Source organism: Haliotis rubra, unplaced genomic scaffold (genome assembly GCF_003918875.1).
Source record: "Haliotis rubra isolate DU_JTF1 unplaced genomic scaffold, ASM391887v1 Scf1622, whole genome shotgun sequence".
Lineage (NCBI taxonomy): Eukaryota > Metazoa > Mollusca > Gastropoda > Lepetellida > Haliotidae > Haliotis > Haliotis rubra.
In genome coordinates this window covers 84,497-107,562 of record NW_025765584.1, presented here as the reverse complement: position 1 = coordinate 107,562, position 23,066 = coordinate 84,497, and the positions used below count along the sequence as shown (strand labels likewise).

General features: G+C 40.5%; 1 protein-coding gene across 5 annotated transcripts in view; it reads right to left on the bottom strand.

The window, feature by feature from the left end:
- Nucleotides 1-417: 417 nt before the first annotated feature.
- LOC124271690 (protein mono-ADP-ribosyltransferase PARP14-like) overlaps nucleotides 418-23,066 on the bottom strand; it is an 85,710-nt gene continuing 63,061 nt past the window's right edge. For all 5 annotated transcript variants that reach the window (XM_046706846.1, XM_046706850.1, XM_046706847.1 and 2 more), the window contains 5 exons: nucleotides 16,554-16,759; nucleotides 12,290-12,710; nucleotides 11,663-11,805; nucleotides 3,267-3,441; nucleotides 418-2,292 (listed from right to left, as the gene is read on the bottom strand). In XM_046706846.1, coding sequence (XP_046562802.1) covers nucleotides 2,009-2,292; nucleotides 3,267-3,441; nucleotides 11,663-11,805; nucleotides 12,290-12,710; nucleotides 16,554-16,759 — 1,229 coding nt within the window. In that variant the 3' untranslated portion in view covers nucleotides 418-2,008. The remainder of the gene's footprint in view (nucleotides 2,293-3,266; nucleotides 3,442-11,662; nucleotides 11,806-12,289; nucleotides 12,711-16,553; nucleotides 16,760-23,066) is intronic.

Here is a 23,066-nt window from a genome sequence, read left to right as displayed (position 1 = left end):
CATCTGTTAATTGTATGCATGTTGACATGAGTGTCATCTGTTAATTGTATTCATGTTGACTGAGCTCCATCTGTTAATTGTATGCATGTTGACATGAGCTCCATCTGTTAATTGTATACATGTTGACATGAGCTCCATCTGTTAATTGTATGCATGTTGACATGAGCTCCATCTGTTAATTGTATGCATGTTGACATGAGCTCCATCTGTTAATTGTATGCATGTTAACATGAGCTCCATTGGTTAATTGTATGCATGTTGACATGATCTCCATCTGTTAACTGTATGCATGTTGACATGAGTGTCATCTGTTAATTGTATGCATGTTGACATAAGTGTCATCTATTAATTGTATGCATGTTGACATGAGCTCCATCTGTTAATTGTATGCATGTTAACATGAGCTCCATTGGTTAATTGTATGCATGTTGACATGAGCTCCATCTGTTAATTGTATTCATGTTGACATGAGCTTCATCTGTTAATTGTATGCATGTTGACATGAGCTCCATTGGTTACTTGTATGCATGTTGACATGAGCTCCATCTGTTAATTATATGCATGTTAACATGAGCTCCATCTGTTAACTGTATACATGTTAACACAAGTTCCACCTGTCAACTGTATGCATGTTAACATGACTTAATTGTTAAATGCATGTATTTTAATATGAGTTCCATCTATTAACTGCATGCATGTAAATATTTGAGTGTCAAATGTATGCGTGTCTAGTATACTCAAATGTAAAAGTACCACACACTGTGATCCTGGAGACATGCATAACACTTCTACTTCTCATGATACAATTACAGGAGAACAGCACGGATAAGCTTTATTGTACAATTGTTGCATATCTGGCCACCCATATAATGAATATTCTTTTCATCTTTTGGCAATGGTATTTCTGGATAAATAGACATACTGGTAACTCAATATTGTTGATAGAAGCCTGTTCATGCATACATGATCTAAGTTGACAACATGCAACATGCCTGGCTACAAAGCCAACACTATATCAAATGCACATTCCTACAAACAATTCATATCCATTTAAAATGTTGAAACTTATCTGAAAGTTTCTATGGCAGTTCATCTAAAAATGATGTTACAAGCTATAACATGCAGCAATTTTAAATAGCTTTAATTTGTAATGGCTGAACATAATGGATGATACCGTAACATACCCGAAGAAGAAAGATTTAATTCAGATTCTCTACTCAAAGGAAAACATTACACTAAAACTGATGAGTGCTCATGAATATAAGAATTTCTGCAACAGCTGATGCTACTTTGGTGGTTAATACTGTACTCAGTAATATTAAATCTAGGTGCACGATAGCATCTTTAAGCACCTGAGCCTGCAACAAACAATCCAATGATGAGCAAGACAAAAATATCACAAGTACCATTGCCTGGTGTTGTACTAGGGTCCAATTCTTACCAAGAATCCATAACATAGCATGTTATATTTGGGATTGCACTTTCTAAGTAAAGTACAGATTCTAGTACTTTCTGGGTTGAGTCCCATATGGGATTCGAACCCGCACCCTCAGAGTCAGGTACCTAATCGCCAGCGCACAAAGTCAGCCGTGGTTCGATGCCTGAGTCTGACTCAACCCAAAAAGTACTAGAATCGGTACTTTACAAAGAAAGTGTAATCCCAAATATAACATATTTTACAATTAACCACTTTCTAAATGGCATTGTGTAATCAAAGAATCCATAAGTTAATAAAACACAATACATTGGATATTGTTTCAAAATATGGCATCATCCCTTCACTTAAAGATCTGAAGGAGGTTACAATCTAACCAACTGACAGACCCCAATCATGTTAATTACAAGCCATCAGGTACCTCCAAAATAATATGATCACAAGAACAATTCTAAATGATAACTGATTTAAACAAGAAACCATGAATCTGAATGTATCTCTACATCTACGTCACAGCTCACAAAGTGACAAAAGACTTTCATTAAATACCATTTGAAAGAAAGGACATTGACTTCACTGGTAAGTGATAAGATATTCTGGATAGGCCTGGGTATCATTAAAGATGATGTACATTCCAGGTCCATTGGCATTGTCCACCACAGAATCAAACTGGATGTGCTTGGATGGATCTCTTTGTGGAGGTACTCTCATCCCGCTTTGTCCTCGACAGTACATACCTGTCAGCACACGGGCTTGAAACATGTGCTTGCGACCTTGTCCGTCAGGCACAGAGTAGGTATTTCTGTCTGAATATGCAGCCTGAACTGCAAAGTATACACCCTCTCCTAGTGCAGTGGCTGAACAAAGAGAAACATTCATTATGCAGATATAATATAACCAGGGAAGATTTTATTGATGTCAACTTTCGTAATAGAGGAGCATGACGTGTCAGGGTATATATAGCAGATAGCTACATTCATTGAAACCAGGAGTGATCAGAACATGACAAATCACCCCCAGGTACTTTAAAATTTGAACAAACAAATCATCTGACAGTTACTTAAAGTCCAGCTTCATGAGAGAATTTCTGTCTAATGTGTCTATCTGTACACAAGTATAACTGTTGAGTTTTCTCACGAAACAATAACATAACATTATAGAGCGTTTTTTGAGTTAAGCTACAGAAACAAAATCATCACAGACAGACAGACACGAAAGGCCATGGGAAGAACAACAAAAGTGACAAGATAAGAGAGCTGGGTGATTAACAGGGGATGACAAGTAGTGATGGCCATGGACAAACGAAAGCAAGCGTAAATCCGGGCAAAGATAATACTGTTAGGAAGTTTTTGGAGGCCATTGCTGCTATCATTCCATTTCCCATTCTATTTCTGATGCCCCCCTACAGTGACACTGCCATACTCACCCACTGCTTTCATCCATGTAAAGTTTCTGCACAGTCCATGTGTTTCATGTCTTAAATTCATGAAATACTAAGAAAATGTTCCAGTAGTAACAGGCAGATGGACAGAAATTTGGATAGGGAGAATGACTACAGGCTTTGTTCCACATGAGTGATTGAGTTGGGTTTCACACCGCTTTTGTTCCAGCAATATCACAGCGGTGGACACCATAAATGGGCTTTACACAATGTGCTCATGTGGGGATTCTAACCCGGGTCGTCAGTGTGACGAGCCGACGCTTTAACCATTAGGCTACCCCACGGCCCCTGTTCCACATGAAGCACATCTGAAGCTTGTATTCAGGAGAGGTGAGAATAAAGCATATGTAGCTTAATCATGTCGCAAATCACCACCAAGATAGAACTTACCATTCTTTCCACAGTAGCTGCGGTTAAAGCCACCTCTACAGATACTGGGAATGGCGTCTACAGCAGTGCCATGCCACAACACAGTCTCATTCTGATGACCTGTGTTTTGTGAGTCCAACTGTTGTTTCTTCGCAACATACTGCTGCCACAGGAACTTGGTCTGTACACGCTCAATCTGTCAGACAAAGGAAATACTGCACACCATTAGGTTTTCAGGAATAACACATTGCATGAGATCCACACGCTGGTGAACAGAAACCTGCACATCTGCAACAACACCCTCCCTGCAGATACCTTGAATCACACACAACTGACTGAGAACAGGGCAACCTTAAACATTCAACAAACCTATTCTTCAAAGGTTTTATATACTCATGGAAACATCTGCAACAACACTCTCCCTGCAGATACCTTGAATCACACACAACTGACTGAGAACAGGACAACCTTAAACATTCAACAAACCTATTCTTCAAGTGTTTTATATACTCATGGAAACATCTGCAACAACACCCTCCCTGCAGATACCTTGAATCACACACAACTGACTGAGAACAGGACAACCTTAAACATTCAACAAACCTATTCTTCAAGTGTTTTATATACTCATGGAAACATCTGCAACAATACCCTCCCTGCAGATACCTTGAATCACACACAACTGACTGAGAACAGGACAACCTTAAACATTCAACAAACCTATTCTTCAAGTGTTTTATATACTCATGGAAACATCTGCAACAATACCCTCCCTGCAGAGATACCTTGAATCACACACAACTGACTGAGAACAGGACAACCTTAAACATTCAACAAACCTATTCTTCAAGTGTTTTATATACTCATGGAAACATCTGCAACAATACCCTCCCTGCAGATATAGCCTTTGATCACACACAAACTGACTGAGAACAGGACAACCTTAAACATTCAACAAACCTATTCTTCAAAGGTTTTATATACTCATGGAAACATCTGCAACAATACCCTCCCTGCAGATACCTTGAATCACACACAACTGACTGAGAACAGGACAACCTTAAACATTCAACAAACCTATTCTTCAAGTGTTTTATATACTCATGGAAACATCTGCAACAATACCCTCCCTGCAGATACCTTGAATCACACACAACTGACTGAGAACAGGACAACCTTAAACATTCAACAAACCTATTCTTCAAGTGTTTTATATACTCATGGAAACATCTGCAACAATACCCTCCCTGCAGATACCTTGAATCACACACAACTGACTGAGAACAGGACAACCTTAAACATTCAACAAACCTATTCTTCAAAGGTTTTATATACTCATGGAAACATCTGCAACAATACCCTCCCTGCAGATACCTTGAATCACACACAACTGACTGAGAACAGGACAACCTTAAACATTCAACAAACCTATTCTTCAAGTGTTTTATATACTCATGGAAACATCTGCAACAATACCCTCCCTGCAGATACCTTGAATCACACACAACTGACTGAGAACAGGACAACCTTAAACATTCAACAAACCTATTCTTCAAGTGTTTTATATACTCATGGAAACATCTGCAACAATACCCTCCCTGCAGATACCTTGAATCACACACAACTGACTGAGAACAGGGCAACCTTAAACATTCAACAAACCTATTCTTCAAGTGTTTTATATACTCATGGAAACATCTGCAACAATACCCTCCCCTGCAGATGCCTTGAATCACACACAACTGACTGAGAACAGGGCAACCTTAAACATTCAACAAACCTATTCTTCAAGTGTTTTATATACTCATGGAAACATCTGCAACAATACCCTCCTGCAGATACCTTGGATCACACACAACTGACTGAGAACAGGGCAACCTTAAACATTCAACAAACCTATTCTTCAAGTGTTTTATATACTCATGGAAACATCTGCAACAATACCCTCCCTGCAGATACCTTGAATCACACACAACTGACTGAGAACAGGGCAACCTTAAACATTCAACAAACCTATTCTTCAAATTGTTTTATATACTCATGGAGAACATCTGCAGCAATACCCTCCTGCAGATACCTTGAATCACAAACAACTGACTGAGAACAGGGCAACCTTAAACATTCAACAAACCTATTCTTCAAGTGTTTTATATACTCTCCTTGGAAACATCTGCAACAATACCCTCCCTGCAGATACCTTGAATCACACACAACTGACTGAGAACAGGGCAGCCTTAAACATTCAACAAACCTATTCTTCAAGTGTTTTATATACTCATGGAAACATCTGCAACAATACCCTCCCTGCAGATACCTTGAATCACACACAACTGACTGAGAACAGGGCAACCTTAAACATTCAACAAACCTATTCTTCAAGTGTTTTATATACTCATGGAAACATCTGCAACAATACCCTCCCTGCAGATACCTTGAATCACACACAACTGACTGAGAACAGGGCAACCTTAAACATTCAACAAACCTATTCTTCAAGTGTTTTATATACTCATGGAAACATCTGCAACAATACCCTCCCTGCAGATACCTTGAATCACACACAACTGACTGAGAACAGGGCAACCTTAAACATTCAACAAACCTATTCTTCAAGTGTTTTATATACTCATGGAAACATCTGCAACAATACCCTCCCTGCAGATACCTTGAATCACACACAACTGACTGAGAACAGGGCAACCTTAAACATTCAACAAACCTATTCTTCAAGTGTTTTATATACTCATGGAAACATCTGCAACAATACCCTCCCTGCAGATACCTTGAATCACACACAACTGACTGAGAACAGGGCAACCTTAAACATTCAACAAACCTATTCTTCAAGTGTTTTATATACTCATGGAAACATCTGCAACAATACCCTCCCTGCAGATACCTTGAATCACACACAACTGACTGAGAACAGGGCAACCTTAAACATTCAACAAACCTATTCTTCAAAGGTTTTATATACTCATGGAAACGAATAAGGGAACACATTAAAGTACAAGTGTTCCTTTATGCTTTTCCAGGTTTCTTCACAAGGTTTGTATTGCACTGTGGGTGAAATTCTGGGAATAAATAAAGGAACACTTGTACTTTCATGTGTTCCCTTATTTGTTTCCATGAGTATATATTGCACTTGTATTATATATTACACCAAATCCGAAGATTGACAAAACACTGTATCATCCAAGAAACAACTCTTGGGAAGAGAAGGGTCACTGGACAAATTCAAATAATCTGCGAATCAGTTCAAATTTTCAAAGTCCTTTTGTCTTTTTTCTAAAACATATTAGACAGGGTTTGTCACACATGAACCTCTACTGCTGCTTTGAGCAGTATTCCAGGGATATCTCTGGGTGGGGAGATACACACAGGGCTTTTAGGGCTTCAACGAGTTCATTCTCTTGGCCTCGAGTACTTGAAGGGTCAGACTTGACTTAAAAATTCATACAAATCAAGCATAACATAGCGTAACTGGCATGACATTACACTATATGATGATTGTTTGATCAATACTGAGTGAGTGATTTAGTTTTACGCCACATTCTGCAATATTCCAGCCATGTGGCGGCGGTCTGTACATAATCGTGTCTGGATCAGAAAATCCAGTGATCAGCAACATGAGCATCAATCTACACAATTTTGATAGGATGACATGTGTCAGCCCAGTAAGCGAGCCTGACCACCTGATCCTGTTAGCCGCCTATCACGACAAGCATGGGTTACTGAGTTGATGAATATTGAAGTTGGTATTATACACGTTGTTAAACCATTACAGTTTAAGGCATGAAATGTGTTCCGTGCAAGTTAACGCTTATTTCAACCCAATATGATTTGATATTGTCATGAGACTTACATTTTCCATTGTTATAATAATGTAAAATCAAAGACCATAAAATAATAAAATCCATTATGCAAAATGACATTGATTGATTCAGTGTCAAGGGAATTTCATGTACTACTAATTTACTTACTTGCATGACAGCATTGTGTCCAATGTGTACAATATTTCCGGACTATTGGATGTGTCAGAATTTAAAATCTGTCCAATATTCCCGCCCGTACGGTGTTCCTCTAAGCTTCGTGTGGCAAGCACACACGATTTAGTACCCAATTGTTAAAGCTTACATGCAGTAGTAAACCCAAGTACAAAATATTGCACTTTTGATTAGTGATTGTATGCTTATAATTTTGTTTATTTGTTGTTGTTTTTTCATAATCAGTAATGTATATTATATGTCATGAATAAATGATAATTGTGTTTTAATTATGTTTATTTTGTTGGTTGCATCTAAGTTTTAAAGGTCACATAAACCCTAGGGGGTACAAATACATAAATCACTAACTGGCATCGTTATAAATGAAACCCCGTCATTAAAACTACTCATTTCGACCTTTAATTGACTTAAATCGACCTTTTTGACAACAGTGCACAATTCTCACCCGCGAACGAAATTTCAACCAATCAGAGCGGCGCGCCTCTGTAACCGTCATATGAGGAATAGCTTTGAGGGCCGATGCAGAATTCATCTACATTTTAGGGGTTAAATTATGTTGTTTACAGGCTCGTATAAACCTGAAATCGTGACAATTGTTGTGGAAAATGAAAGCTATATGTTCTCACAATCTACTGTCATTTAATTTTGTCTCCTGCTTTGCCTAGTTTCCGAGTTACAACTTGTTTGCATAGACGAGTCTGTCAAAATCGATTGGTGTCGTTAGGCCCTATTTGTATAATGACTGATCCAAATTGATCCCATTTCTGTGTTTTTTTACCTCGATATTTAATCATGTCATGTAAAAAATCTGTTTGTATTCTCAAAACAATTAATCGGCCCATAAGTTTTCACATGCAATACAGCAATTAATACACCCTTGTTGTAACCCGTGTTAGGTGGTATAAACCTACACATGTTATTTGTCATCATTCACTTGATGGTCAGTTAATGAATTTATAACAGGTATAATTAGTGGTAACACACTTAGATTACCCGACAAAGGTTCCCATTTGGCATTTCTTGTGTCTGGAGTAAATATTCAACATTATAAACATCGATCAAAGGATTAACCGATAACACGCTGATTGATTAATTACTTTTATCTTACACAGCTTGAATTGTCAAAAGGTAGTGTTTATGTATGTAGATTTACTAATCTATACTGAATACACTCTGTCGTGTCGGTGTCTGCGTAAAAACAACGTCCTTCTTTCAAAGGATTATCCGGCAATACATTGATTGCTTGCCCATTATTGGATAACTAAATTACTGTTTTTAAAGAAAGGCGGACATTATGCAATTAGTTGCCAGGTGGGCTATCTTCGGTGACCAATGAGACCATACACCAATACCTGAAAAGATTTATCACTTTTTGTATATTAAACTGTTAAAAGACACATCATTTGGAAAAGTTTTGTGGATATAGACGGATACATTCCCCCGAACAAGGTAATGGCCTGATATTGTTCCTATAACTTTAATCTGTTTTAATTTTAATATTTGCATTTTGTTTTTATTCATTTGTCGTAGCATTCAACAGAATCATTGTTTTCGCCGTGAAGTGTAATGAGACAGACAACATGCACTAGGGTGTGTGTGCGAATTATGATTCACATTGGCAAACTATAAAATGTCTAGATATTACAGTTCTGTTATAAATTCACTATAAGTATCAGCAGATCGTCTGCTTTTTATTTAGTTTCAAAATGCATACAAGTGTGATAATAAACTAATTAGGATAATAAGGATTTAAAGACGCACATTGACTAGTATCTACATACTGGTGAGTGGACATTAACCATGGGAATGTAGAAAGAAATTTATCGCGCAGTATTGTGACTTCGACCACCACCTCGCTCCCCGTGGAAGAAATCGTTATGTTATAAGTTGTGTCATGCAAAATCCGTTTGGTTATGATTCCAATACATATTTAACTACAAGTAGAAAGTAGTCTTGATTTTCTAACTTGATGAAAACAAACTATAATCTCATTAATTCTAACAGAATGTTTTTATTTTTAAAAATGGCGGCACCCTGTCGGGAACATCCGCCAGTCTGAGGATAAATGGTATTTAGGTTTGTTTTCACGAGTTTCTAAAATCTACACTACTTTCTACTGGTAGTAAAATATGTATTTTATTGATGGCCAATAGGATTTTGCATGACATAAGCGTATATCATAACAATTTCTCGTGGCAGCGAGGTGGGTGTCAATATAATACTACTTACAATATTATTGTTACTTGACCACAATCTCACTTCCGAGGGAAGAAATCGTTATGTTACAAGTTGTGTCATAGAAAATCTTTATGGTCATCAATCATATGCATATTTTACTACAACTAGTAAGTAGTTTTGATTCTTTAACTTCCGTGAAGCGATCTGAACACAAGTAAGATATCGTTTCAGGCTTCCACAACGCTAAGCCGCACTCAAAACATAACCCATTTAGCACGAACTGCGGGGTCCTGTGGAAATCTGTGCATGGGGACACCATCGCCCGACCCTAGGAGCAATTGGCGACAAAGCAACGATTGGCATGTCGTCGTTGATGTCGAGAAATCATCAAAATAATGAGCGTGCTACACATTTTCTATACAACTAACTGAAAATCGTTCCTCATATGACGTCACTGCAGTGCTCTGGCGACAGAGTTACGTAACCTGTCTGTGGTTTCGTTGGCGGGCGAGAGGGAAGCAGGCGACTTTTTGGCCACTTTTAATCGCTCGGTATTAATTAACCACAAGTTTTTAAAGAATAAATTTGGTGTTCCTCATAAGACTAACCACAAATCTTTCATATGTAATGGTTAAAAGAGTAACAAAAAAACAAAGTTTATTGGTTCTTTAAGAAAGTGAGCTGTAATCGTAATATAGACCTCTGTTGGTATGCTTGTCCACATGTCTGTGGTGAGTGCAACAAATAGAATAGCTTGAAGTTTGGGTTTTAGCTCTGACTTAGCTTTGAACAAAATTTCATTGCAGGTAATTGTAGAGAGTGGTTGAGCATGGGACTTTATAGTTAAGGTTTAACTCGGCACAAATTGCACGAAAACCGTCACCTTTCCCAACGTTTAGTGGTCGCAGGTCGCGAATGCACATGAGTATTGCTTTCTGTGTGACCCTTTCTTACAACTTTCTGTCTACAGGTTTTGTCATTCCAAAGTTGCCAAATGACCCATGAGTGGCCTGCTTTCATTTTGGCTGGTCAGAATCAGTATTTGGATGTTTTTCATCGTACTGGCCGTACTCCCTGCATAACTCAGTGATATACCGCACAGATGGCATTTGTTTTTTTATCTGTTCACTATCCTGATCAAAATATATCCATACATTTGATTTTCAATCTTTCTCCATGTCTATCAATTGTTAACAGGATAGTTTTCAAATCATTTTAAGAAGTGAAGTCTTAAACAATGTAACAAGGTATAATATCAAATGATAACAGACGCTCATGCTTAGTGCTGACATGGCAGACAGACGAGTCTGACAATGTAACCCAATTAGAATTATCTCCCCTTATCCAGTCCTCGAGTCCTAGAAAATGGACTTGAGTCCAGCTAAACCTGACTGATGAACAAGTACTCGAGTACCCATGGAAGCCCAATACATGTCAGCATTTTAGAAATCAATATGTCTCCAGCTATATTAATAAGAAAGCACTTCCTGTATACTGACCATACACCCATACTGAGCTAAAATCATTCGCTGCATTCAGCATAGTCCTACAAACACAAGGAGTTTGGCTCCGTAAACAAAGAAACTCTCAAATGACCATTCCAGTGACTTTGACCTTCAATGAGGATACCCCGAGACATTACCCATTTAATGTCTAGTCCAGAGGATGATACGAATCCTTATCCTACTACTGTGAGTGATTGGGGTGCACTACTGGTTTGAACAGATCTCTAGTGGTATCTCAGAGTGTCAGCTAAACATGGAAGGAACGACAGCACTAATGATGATCTGAGACATTTACCACTCTGGTAAAACCCATGGTGCCAAGAAACATCAAAACATAATCGTAATGATTTGGGATTCAAACCCACAATCACATACTAGTATTTCTGGTATACCCAAGGGACACAACTCTGCACAGCAAATTGTGGTCACCTCATACTTTCCACCACTGTGAACACTTCTAATATGTATCAGTGTAAAACTGAACATTAAAAGTTAAACATAAATGATCATAAGCTTGACATCACTTGTACCGTATAAATAGTTCAATAACGTAAGAGTTCTAAAGTTATCTGCAGATATCTCAGTGAAAATAGCTAGCATACTAAAACATTCACTGTCACCTTGATCTTATAAGACGGTCACTCAGGACCACTTTTAATCTTGGCCCTACCCTAAGAAAGTCATGCACCAAGTGTCAATTATTTTTATGAACAATGCAGTAAACAACCTTCAAAATGTTGGCAATTCTTCCAAGGCTGCTGTGAAATTTCTGTTGAACATCTGTGTACTCTTGAGCTGTATTGTTAAGTGTTACCATTTCACTTTCTGTTGTCATTTGTGTCCATTTGGAAGGAGGCTCAAACGATGCTCCTGAAAACCATTGATACATGTCAGCATGCACACATATTTTCACAATTATGCTGAATGTGTTCAGGCTATACAGCTTTTGTTAGTTGAAGCATCTTTTCGGATAATGTCTGATTAAGACTTACAACCTTACATTTATGTAATCACAACATACTTCATATAAACATGTGACCTGTCCTTAAACTTAATTTGTCTGATTCTCAAGCTATTAGCATCAGGAAACTTCATAGCAGATGATATATTCAGACTAATTTACAACTCAACAATTCAGTTAACTATAAAATTTATCTTTTCGAATCAAATTTATTTCACATCAGCCTCTACTGGATGTATTTTTGGGCAGTGACGTCTGAAACCCCTAACATTACAGTTATTGATGTGTCATGCTTGACTTCGTCAATATTGAGTCAATATTCCCAGATTTATTCAGTAGGATTAGACCGGTCGTTGACCAGGTGCAGTTAGTGAGGCTGAGAAACAAACATACCTTTGATTAGATCTTTTCTGATCACAGAGACTTTATCACTGGGAAAATCTGAATGATATTCTTCCATGTTGTCTAAATCAACGATATAAACATCTCCACCAGTGTCAGGAGGCAGACGCATCAAAGACTTTTTGTTTTGATAAGCTTCTTCAATTTGTTGATTTATGATCTTATCATATTCTACTGGCTGTGATGAGCCTGTATTATCTACTTCAATGTATGACCACTGAACGTAGGATGACAACATCTCAGCCTTCTCAGATTGCTGTTCCTGACGAAGAGCCTCCTGTACAATCTTGTGTACTGCCTCCATGGCTGTGATGACATCATTTGTAAGACCATGAAGTTTAACTCTTCCTGTTGAACGGTTATAGTCAACAGAAATGCTGAACTTGGCTGCTAGATCTTGAATCTTTGCTTCCTACAACAAAACACAGAACAATGACATAATGTGACTTATTGTTTCTTTGATTCATTCATTTTTCACAAGACACTGAACACATTAAAGTGACCAGCTTAAGAACTATTATCCAGAACAGTAAATATATAGGTTTTACATTGCATCTTTGTACGAATTTCCACCAAGCAATCTCTTTTGATTTCAGCGAACAGTTGTGGACATGGGACCTCACGAATATGCATGTGTTCAGTTCCATCAACATATGGTTATATCTTTCAAAACCCACTTTTTTAACAACATTAGTTTCATCACATCCAGCAACAAATGAATTATGTTCACAATAATGCCCCATCAGTCTTAATCAAATTCGTTTTTTCTGTGTTGGGTACACAGCCATGTTCATCATTGATTTGTTAAGACTTTTACCACTCACTACTTTTCTATTTGTACTGTGGTAAACAACAGTGATCTTCACATATAAACCTGAACAAACCTTTAGAAGTTGCAGATTTTTTAAAGAAAGTCCTCCTTGGGGTACAAATAAGCATTTGAATGTCCATTCTAAATTCCTACGACAGTTGTAACTATATTTTGAATAAAAGTTTTACAAAACATAAAATACACTTTTCTGTCTTGCTCGACCAACCCTGCAGGGCCCAGCAAATGGAGGTCTCCAAGAGAAATTGAAGGAGTGCAGATATGTCAAACGTGATACCAATGCGGGATACTAAACCAGCACCAAGAACCCACTACCAGGGGGAGGAAAGTATTAATATCCAAGCAGATAAAAGTCCAGTGAAACCTGTCTAAACCGGCACCCCACGGCACCGAAATAAAATGCCGGTTTCGACAGGGTGCCGGATTAGACAGTGACAATCATTTTCCAACATGACTGCCATTTACACTCATCAATCTCTTTATCTCTATAATGCCTTTGATCGTTTGTAATTGTGCAACAAATTAAAACAATGTTGATGACAGATAATTATTGTTTGTTCAGCACTAAACATTGTTCAAAACATCACGCTTTTTTCCAAATGTCTGATACAGTTTGCCTGCCTTCTTGAAAGCTCAATCGGCTAGAGAGTTTACGACTCTGCCCAGTGGTAAGAACTGACTCGCATGGTCGTTGGAGTGTCTGTCAAGTAGGTAACATGCACAGCTGGCTCCAAATAGTAGCGGAGTAGATCTACTCAATGGACAGAGCTGCAGCATATGCCTTGGAGGTGGCTACTGACTGAGCTTTCAAACCCTAAGAGGGTGACAAGCCTTTGAGGATATAACCCATACAAATGGCAGAGACAAGCCACCTAGATATGGTCTACTTGTTCACCTGAAGATCAACCTTACTCCTGCCATAACAGCAAAACAACTGATTGTCCTCCTTTGTTCCTTTGATATAAGCCTTGAGAGTCTCATGGACATCTAAGATTTGCACCTGAAGAAGAGGCTGAGATAGAGCTGGAAGCTAAATAGGCACTGTGACATGAAATGCGCTGTCTTTCTTAGGACAGTAAGAATCTGGCAGCTGAATGCTGACTGTCCGTATGAAAAACAGTTAGCTCAGGGCTGGCGGACATTGTCTGAATGTCACTGGCCCGTCTACAAGACGTTACCGCCACAAGAAATGCCACATTCCACATCAACAACTGGAGGGAAGATGCCAACAGATTGTGAAACAGAGGACCGGACAGTCAATCAAGAATGATTGAGAAGTTCCATGGGGGACTAAACTGCTGGACAGCCAGACGGATCCTGTCCACGCCTGCTAGAAAGTGATGCACAAGAGGGTGCTGCCCCTGAAGGACAACATTGAGATGTACATGAAACGCTGAGATTGCCATGGAGTAACCTTAACTGGTTGAAGCGGTGAGACAACCTTATAACCTAGATTGGAGGAACTCCGAAACTACAATTAAATCCACAGAAAATGGCAGGGAGAATGTCACCTTTTCTCGGGAGGCTGGCACTGATGTGCGACCCACTCCGGAAAAGGACGGTGGACTTACCTCCACAGTGGCATGTGGCCATCCCTGAGTGTGGACAGGTTTGGAGGTGGTTTTCTCCCATTCCCAAAAGAAAAAGGACAGCCAGACACTGACAGGATGTCTGGCAAGAGGCAGTGGACTCCCACAGTTGGCAAAATGTTATTTGTTTGTGCTGGAGTCACCAAGGGTCCCGGTGCCTTTCTTAGTCTGTGATGGAGCAGTCCATTTAGCCGACTCCTTCGCCAGCACCAAAGGATAACAACCGAGGGCTGCTGGCGAATTGTGGAGGGGCTTACAGTCCTTAAGGTGCTAACTGCCTCTGCGGCCCCTGAGACTACCTTCAAAGCCCCAGGGAAGAGGGTAGAATCCAAATTACAGGGCAAGACAGCCACAACCAATGCAGGCCCTATATTGTGTACATCAACTGGACGGCACAGCTACACGATTGCAAAGTGTGAATGTACATCCGTCACCTGCCATGCGAGCGTAGGTGATGACGAATCATCAGTGCTCTGACGTTGGTTCACCAGCTCTTCCTGCAAGGAGATACGCTGAGTGGACCACCACCCTTAGCTGCTGTACCACGTAATGGTACTGCTCCTCGAAGGAGTGGTACACAGACTTTAGCGTCGAGGTGTTGGTCAGATATGGCGCCGCTGCCGGCCCTGTCTGGCCGAAACCAAGGAGAAGCTAGTAGACCCACCTAGGTTGACAGAAGCATACATGCATTCATCAACCACTGGCGATTTGAATAGTGTCTTGGATACTGTCTGCTAAGATTAACCAAATCAAAGTGTGAATGGGTAACCGACAGGAGAGGATTAACTACCTCAGTGACCAGTGATGGTTGAATGCGCAGCCTCACCTTGGCGACCTTGCTGGGTGCGAATGAAGGTAGAACTCTGCAAGATCAGGATCAGACCACCTGAGGCAAAAAGGCTGCAATGCCCTCTCACAACTGCCTCAAGGATGACCCCGAGTCGTCCAGGACCTCGCCCCCCAGCTTTTCTCTCCCCTCATCCTCCTTTTCATTGCAGTCCTCGACAACCGAGCTCTCGCGATAGAGTGGTCACCGATGCCACAGAAGAGGAAGACAATGAAGGGATCAGAAGTCGATCAGAGTCAGATGGCTCGAGTCTCGGCTCTGAGGTGGCAGGAAAAAAACTGCTGAAAAAGCAACAGAGTTGCCGTGCTGGGAGCCTGAACCTGATTCTAGATATCTACTGAACAAAATGTTAACACGAGCAGAGAAGAATAAATTCAAACCACATAACCCGACTATATGTAAGTGGTTGAGAAACCAAAAAATATAGGGTCATAATTCATGCCTAAAATAATAAAAAGGAAATTTATATAAAGATAATGAAGCAACCCTGCCATAACTGAAAAATGATAAGGAGCAAGACAGTGAAAAATAGCTACGGGAAGCAAGGCACAATGACCACCATCTTGCAAGGCACATGGCGAGATGACAGGGACAGGTGCAAAGTTACAACATAGATGAATTGGGAAACGTCAGAAACAGCCTAACCTATTACCCATGCAGTAAAGAAGAAAACCATACATATAGTATTTGCCTCTGGCGCACTCATCTTAGGAATTTCTCTTGAAAAAGTTCAATGGAACACACTCACGTCTGTAGAACGACATCATGGAAAGTGAGTTGTGAGGTTAGAGATTAGAGTTACCTTCTCTTGGCTGTGGGGCCCCATGCGGGGCCCTGCAGGGGTGGTCAAACAAGACAAAAAAGTGTATTTTTTGTTTTGTAAAAAAAAAATTTAAAATAATGTTCCAACAATCATAAGAAATTTAGAAAGGACATTTAAATGCTAAAAGGTACCCCAAGGAGGACATCTTCTGAAAAAGAATAACTCACCTGTTGTTTAGTCATAGTCTTGAGTGCTTCATCAAATATGGGCCTGGTCATTGTACTATTCTGGTACTGATCTTCCAACATGGATTTTGCTTGGTCAATATGATCCATGCTATCTGAGAAGAAGTAGAGGGTGATAGCATTCGCTGGCTGTTCTTTTGGCCGTGTGAATTGTTCAGTCTTCTCAGTAGATCCTCCCATAACATAGTCTGTAAATCAAAAGTGAAATAACAACATTGTCAGCTACAACAACTTGATCATAACTTGTTTGAGTGGCATTTTTAGAAGTTGAGACGTACAATATGGAACACGTTTTTATGGATAACAAAACATCTGCTCAACAAACCTACAAGAAGAAATTGAACACCTAAGGAAAGTCTTTGTAGAACGCAACCACTACCCACCTGAAATAGTCAACAGAACCATCGAAGCAACGCTTTCACCTCCTGCCAAAAGACCTAAACCAGAATCAGCCCCCATCAAGATATCCATTCCCTTCATAGGTAAACCATCACATCAAATCAGCCGACTCCTGAAACAACAGGCAGGCATAGACACAACCTTCTCAGCGTCCTCCAGCCTCAACAACCTCCTCCAACCCACCGTCAACAACAACAACCCGAAATGTGTTATTTATAAAATAAACTGTGATTGTGGACAAAGCTACTACATAGGTGAAACATCCCGACCCATCAACACCCAAGTCAAAGAACATCGCACCTCTGTTGCTAATTCCGACACCAAATCAGCAATCTCTGACCACATCAAAGCAAACCCAAATCATCAAATAGAGTGCTCCGACTTCACCATTCTCGCCAACAACCAAACGGACTTCACTAAACGCAAGCTCACCGAAGCCATTCACATCAAACGCCATAAGCCAACCATCAACCGTGACCAAGGATACTTCATTCCATCAGCTTATGATCCACTCCTCCACCAAGCCCAATCTATTGTATAAACATTGCACCCATTGTATAAACATCTCCTTCATTGTAACTACTCCTGTATTTATACATCTCTGGCTTCCATTCACTATCCTTTGTGTACTCATGGCTTCATCAACTTACTGCTTAACCAATTATGGCAATTATGTTGTTTCCCTTGTCAATTACAATGTATGTTGTTTCATTGTTATATACAGTATATATATATGCAGCTCCTCCACTTCATGTATCACTCTTGCTTGACAACGGTACAAGAATCTGTATCGAAACGTCGCACTCACGAAATAAAGAAGTTGTTATCCATAAAAACGTGTTCCATATTAAACTTGATCATACATTTGTGATAAGACTAATAATGCTTGTCTCCTTTTTCTTTGCGAATTGTAGTGGAACACTTGAATCCCTTGTAGTTCCCTTGTAGAGAACCTAAAAGTTCACTCACTCACAAGAGGCCTACCTTTTCCAGCCAAAACAGTCATGTGACTTGCCAAGCTTGCCACTCTCTCCTGAATAAGCCCTTACACCTGGGTTTGCTGGGAAACTCGAAGTGCCTTCTGCGGGGAGGTTGGGAGGGCTTGACACCATGAGTCAGGATAAGTGTAAAATATCAATTTTACTTTAAAAATTACATATTTTTCCTTATCCTAACTCATACTTATAAATTATGCTTCCAGAATCAAATGGAAACAGTGGTGGGTCAGGCCACTTCGTGGATTCATCAGCTACCCTAAGATACGTTCTGTAACCCCCCCTTGGGAACTGTGTAACGGCACTTCTTGGATCCTGTCCTTCCAACTTGCGCCGTCAACTCAGGGGGACCACATCTTGTCATATCTTCTCTAAGACAAGTGAATCTCATAGATTCATGTGGATTTGAGATATACTTGTATCTTCTTCTTACTTGTCATCTATAAACAACCCATAGATTATGATAAGATCATTACCATAAATGAGTTACGACCCCTAGCTTACGGGTAAGATCGTTACCTGTACAGAGTCTTAATCACTCATGCTAGTCTGGTCTAGACGGTGCGCATGGATTCTCAACCAAAACTCTCCAGAGTGAAGGTTATCAACAAGTAAACGTGATATAGGACGAGATTTCCAACTCAACGCCCTAGTGGAACTGTTAGATGTTGTGCTACAACGAGTGGCCCCAACATGGTTAATGCTGGAGACATCTTAAGTGGTAGTGTTTGGAAAACACCGTTTCCAACTTCCAAAAGCAGCCCTCGATAATAGATGATATCAAGCAGATTCCGTGCAAAGCGAGTGTGGACGTCAGTAATTTGACTTTGTGTGGGTTGGAAGCTCTTGGAGGTTCTAGTCCTGCTGCTTTGTAGGCCCTGAGTATAACGGCTCTCATCCTAAATGATGTTGTCGTTTCGGAGACTTCTACGGTCGTCTCTGCTAACAAGGGGATGAATAGGCGCTTGAAATTTCTTCTCCTTGTTTTAGTCTTTTGAAGATACATCTTCAGAGCACTGTCAGGACACAAGGATCAGTCTTGGGTATCCTCTGGTCCGAGTAGCTCGAAGGTAGTCTGCTCTAGTGATACATAGACATCACTTGTGAGATGCTGTAGAACTGAGTTCAGATCCCAGACTGGTGCTCTGAATTTCTTCTGCTGGTCTTCCAGCTTGAAGGAGCGTAGTAGAGCAAGTAGTTCTGGCACTTTTGTCAGCTTGATGCCCGTCTTCATCGTGACGACTGTACTGATAGCTGTCAAGTACTGTAAGTCACGAAATTAATGCGAACAATGTGTCTGTACTCTTCTCGCATTATTATAATGACGCAATATTTTTCAGTCTGACCATGTCTACTTTTGAGAACTGAATAAAAGACACAAAATGTAAATCTCTCGTTGTCTTCATAGTCTTCAGGTTATTCATCATAACAATAATGAATATAATAACAATTTAGACATCTCTCATAAAATTAATTGACAAATGAGGACTAATCTCCATGACACTAATTGATATCCATTGAACTTTATTCATCGGCAAATTTTGCAAAAATAGCGGAAGTGTTGACATTACACATTACACTAGTACAGGTCACTTCCATATTACCATTCCTGATTACAGGTATTTCAAGCTACATGTAGTTATCACTGTTTACAATCACCGGTCATTGTTTAAAGTCGCTCAAGCACATCAGCAAGGACGGACATTCTCCAGCCACATGTTTGTTGTACTTTGGTCTTTCCAACTCAGTGTGTCTTTCAAGTCGGATTACATTTATACATGTTGTCATAAGACAAGTAGTAGCAAGCAATAACGTTATCAAACATGACAGCGTAATCAAAACATTGTCAGCACATGTCCATTCATTGCTTAACAAGCTCAATTCAGGTTATTTGGTAAATAACAAGTGTGAAAAGAAAAAGAACAACACCAAAGATTCAGAGTGTCTCATTTTATCATCAACACAGATTCCTGAGCTTGCATTAATTTTGTGACGCATTTTAGACCAGACTGTCGCACTCGAACCTTTCAATCGCCTCGTATATCTAAGGTGACATAGATATTCCGCCACTTGAGGATGAGTCGCTTTCATTGCTGTCTGTACTGTTCAAATGTCTGCCACTTGTCGTCGTACAAGTTGCGAGTTGATCTGTGTAGAGCTAGGGTTACTGCTTTTGCTGATTTGGCAGAGTATCCTTTTTTCTTCAAGCAAGTCTTGATATGGTCCATTGGTGTAGCTGGAACCTTAGCGGGTTTACGTGCTTCGTGTGCAGATGTACGAGGAGGTTCGGCCACTCTGGTAGTTTCAGTGTTGGACTTCCAAGTTCTTGTATTAAATCTGGGAACCAGACTCTCGCTGGCCAGTAGGGCGCAACCAAAGTCAGCTGTAGCACTTGGGTCTGCTTGATCTTCAATAGTACTTGAGGTAGTAGAACCGGAGGCAGACGTGTATGTGTTTAGTCCTGCCCATTGACAAGCTCAGTGCGTCTGTTGCCCAGGCTTGAGGATCTGGTACTGGTGAGACGAATGTCTGTAGTTGTTCGTTGAACCTTGTGGCGAACAAGTCTATGAAAGGAGATCCTATTTTCATTATGATGAACCAGAACGCTTCTGGTTGGAGCATCCATTCCATTGGTGACAGATGAAGTTGGCGAGATAGAGCGTCTGCTAGCAAGTTGATCGCAGCTTTCTTTTCTAAACCACTTCCCTCATGCCACTTCGTTGTCGAGATGTGCTCCCCATCCTCGTAGTAAGGCATCTAAGTAGAGGTCCATGTCGAAGACCGGCTCTTCTAAATTGGTCCCTCCGCAAACATTCGACTTGTGAGTCCACCATAACAGGTACGTCTTGAGACTGTCTGGTAGAGAGATCAGGTCCATGCTGTCCAGGTGTCTTGCCAGGAATCGCTGCAGCAGACGTAATTGTAGTCTTCCTCTGCAAGTCTGATCCTGCGTTGAGGTGAGTAGACCGAGGAGTCATGTTCGTAGTGGTAACAGAGGGATGACTGCTTTTGGAATCATGGCTTGGATCTTGACCTAACGATCTTCTGGGACCACAATACGATTCCGTGTTGTGATGATCCTCATTCCCAGGAACTGAAGATCTTGCTTTGATTCAAACTCTGAGTTCATCAAGTTTACTAGCCATCCCAGTTGTAACATACGTTATATAATGGGGATTACACTTTCCAGTTGTGCAAGCAGTTTGATGGTGAAGTCTAGCTGCCATCTGAGTCGATTGGCTTCTTGATGAACTTGTATCCCGTTGTCCAGGTAGACGGCAACGCATAGACCTCGATGATGTACACAGGTGACGATGGGCTTGGTCACTCGTGTAAATAACCACAGGGCCAGTGATATTCCAAACGGCAGGACACTTCACTGGAAGTGTCAACCTCTGAACAGGAATCTCAGATCTATGCTGGCCAAGTAATCTGCTGGACGGACGAGTTGTCGGAGTCGAGGCAGGTGGATCATCTTGAATTTCTCTGGCTTGAGTAGATAGTCTTGGTTGAATCTCTTCATGTTGTATATCAACTTCTCTTTGGAGTTCTTCTTGGGTACCAGGAAAATTGGGGAGTAGAAGCCAGGTGTCAGATTATGTTGATCTATAACTTCTACAGTGTTCTTCGCCAATAGCGAGTTGATGGCTTCTTCTAGCTTTTCTGCCTGGTCGTTTGCGTAGTTGAAGACTAATGGGTTGAGGGTCAGTGGTGGTGTGGCCTTCAGCTGCACTCTGAGCCTTCTCACAGTACTTGTGAGACGTAGTCGTCCTCCAATATTCCCCAATTTTCCCAGTACCTTTGTAGACGTCCACCCACTGTCGACAGTTGTACACTGGAGCTGGAGTATTTCTTCTCCTGCGCCTTCTGTACTCCAGAGAACTTTGACTTGTTGCTGTACCTCTATGACACTGGCCAACATGTCGATGGATTTGATCATCATGGCTTCTCTGGAATCATGTGTGACTTCCTTGGCAACTTTGTCGATCTCCCCGCAGAAGATAGTAGGCGCCACCCAAGGAACGCTTAGTAGAGGTTGTGTGAACCTGTCAATAGTAGACATTGTCTTCGTAGTAGGATGAGACCTGCCGACATCATGGCCAGGTGATCAGACATGAAGTGCTGGTATTTCTTCTGAGTTAACAGTGCTGATAGGATCATTCTATCCTCTTCAGTCTTGGGGTTCTGGAACCTGGATAGCAATCTTCTTGTCGCCAAGGTGAGCGTGGAAGCTTGGGGCGTGAGTCTGAGTGGAGCCACCTCGGGTGCAGATCTTGGTTGTAGTAGCAAATATTCAATATCCCCGCAATGGCAAAATATTCTTCATGAATATGTCTACGAGTTATGATTATGTCAAATGTTTTGGTGTGCATATAGCAAAGTGGAAGGAGAGTACTGAAAGGTTTCAAAGTTCTGCTCCAGGAAGGAGCACTACCACCAAATTCAGTTGAGGCCAAAACTTTTAACCATGGAAACACAAAAAAAACACCATTTTATTCAGAAATCCAAAACTAGCAAAAGGCTACAGTTCACCACTAGGCCTACCTATGCATGAAATTTGGTGATGAACCAGTCAACAGTTTTTAAGCTCTGCTCCGGAAAAGAGCACTACCACCAATTTCAGTCTTAGTCCAACTTGTCGCCATGGAAACACCAAAATATTTTATTCAGAAATCCAAGACTACCAAAAGGCACTAGTAGACCACCAGGTCTATCTATGTGCCAAGTTTGGTGAAGAAATATTGCATGGTTTTAGACTTCTGCTCCGGAATATAGCACTACTACCAATTTCAGTCCAAGTCCAACTTGTTACCATGGAAACACAAAAAAATATTTTATTCAGAAATCCAAAACTACCAAAAGGCACCAGTAGACCTCCAGATCTGTCCATGTGCCAAGTTTGGTGAAGAAACATTGAACAGTTTTACAGTTCTGTTCCAGAAAAGAGTACTACCACCAATTTCAATCTAAGTCCAACTTGTAACCATGGAAACGCATATGGTGCCATATACTGGACTCCACTGCTTGCCCAACCATCCGCTTGACAAGCCACATGACTATTTTGGTAGGAAAAGGGAGGCAACTCGTGGGTGAGTGAACT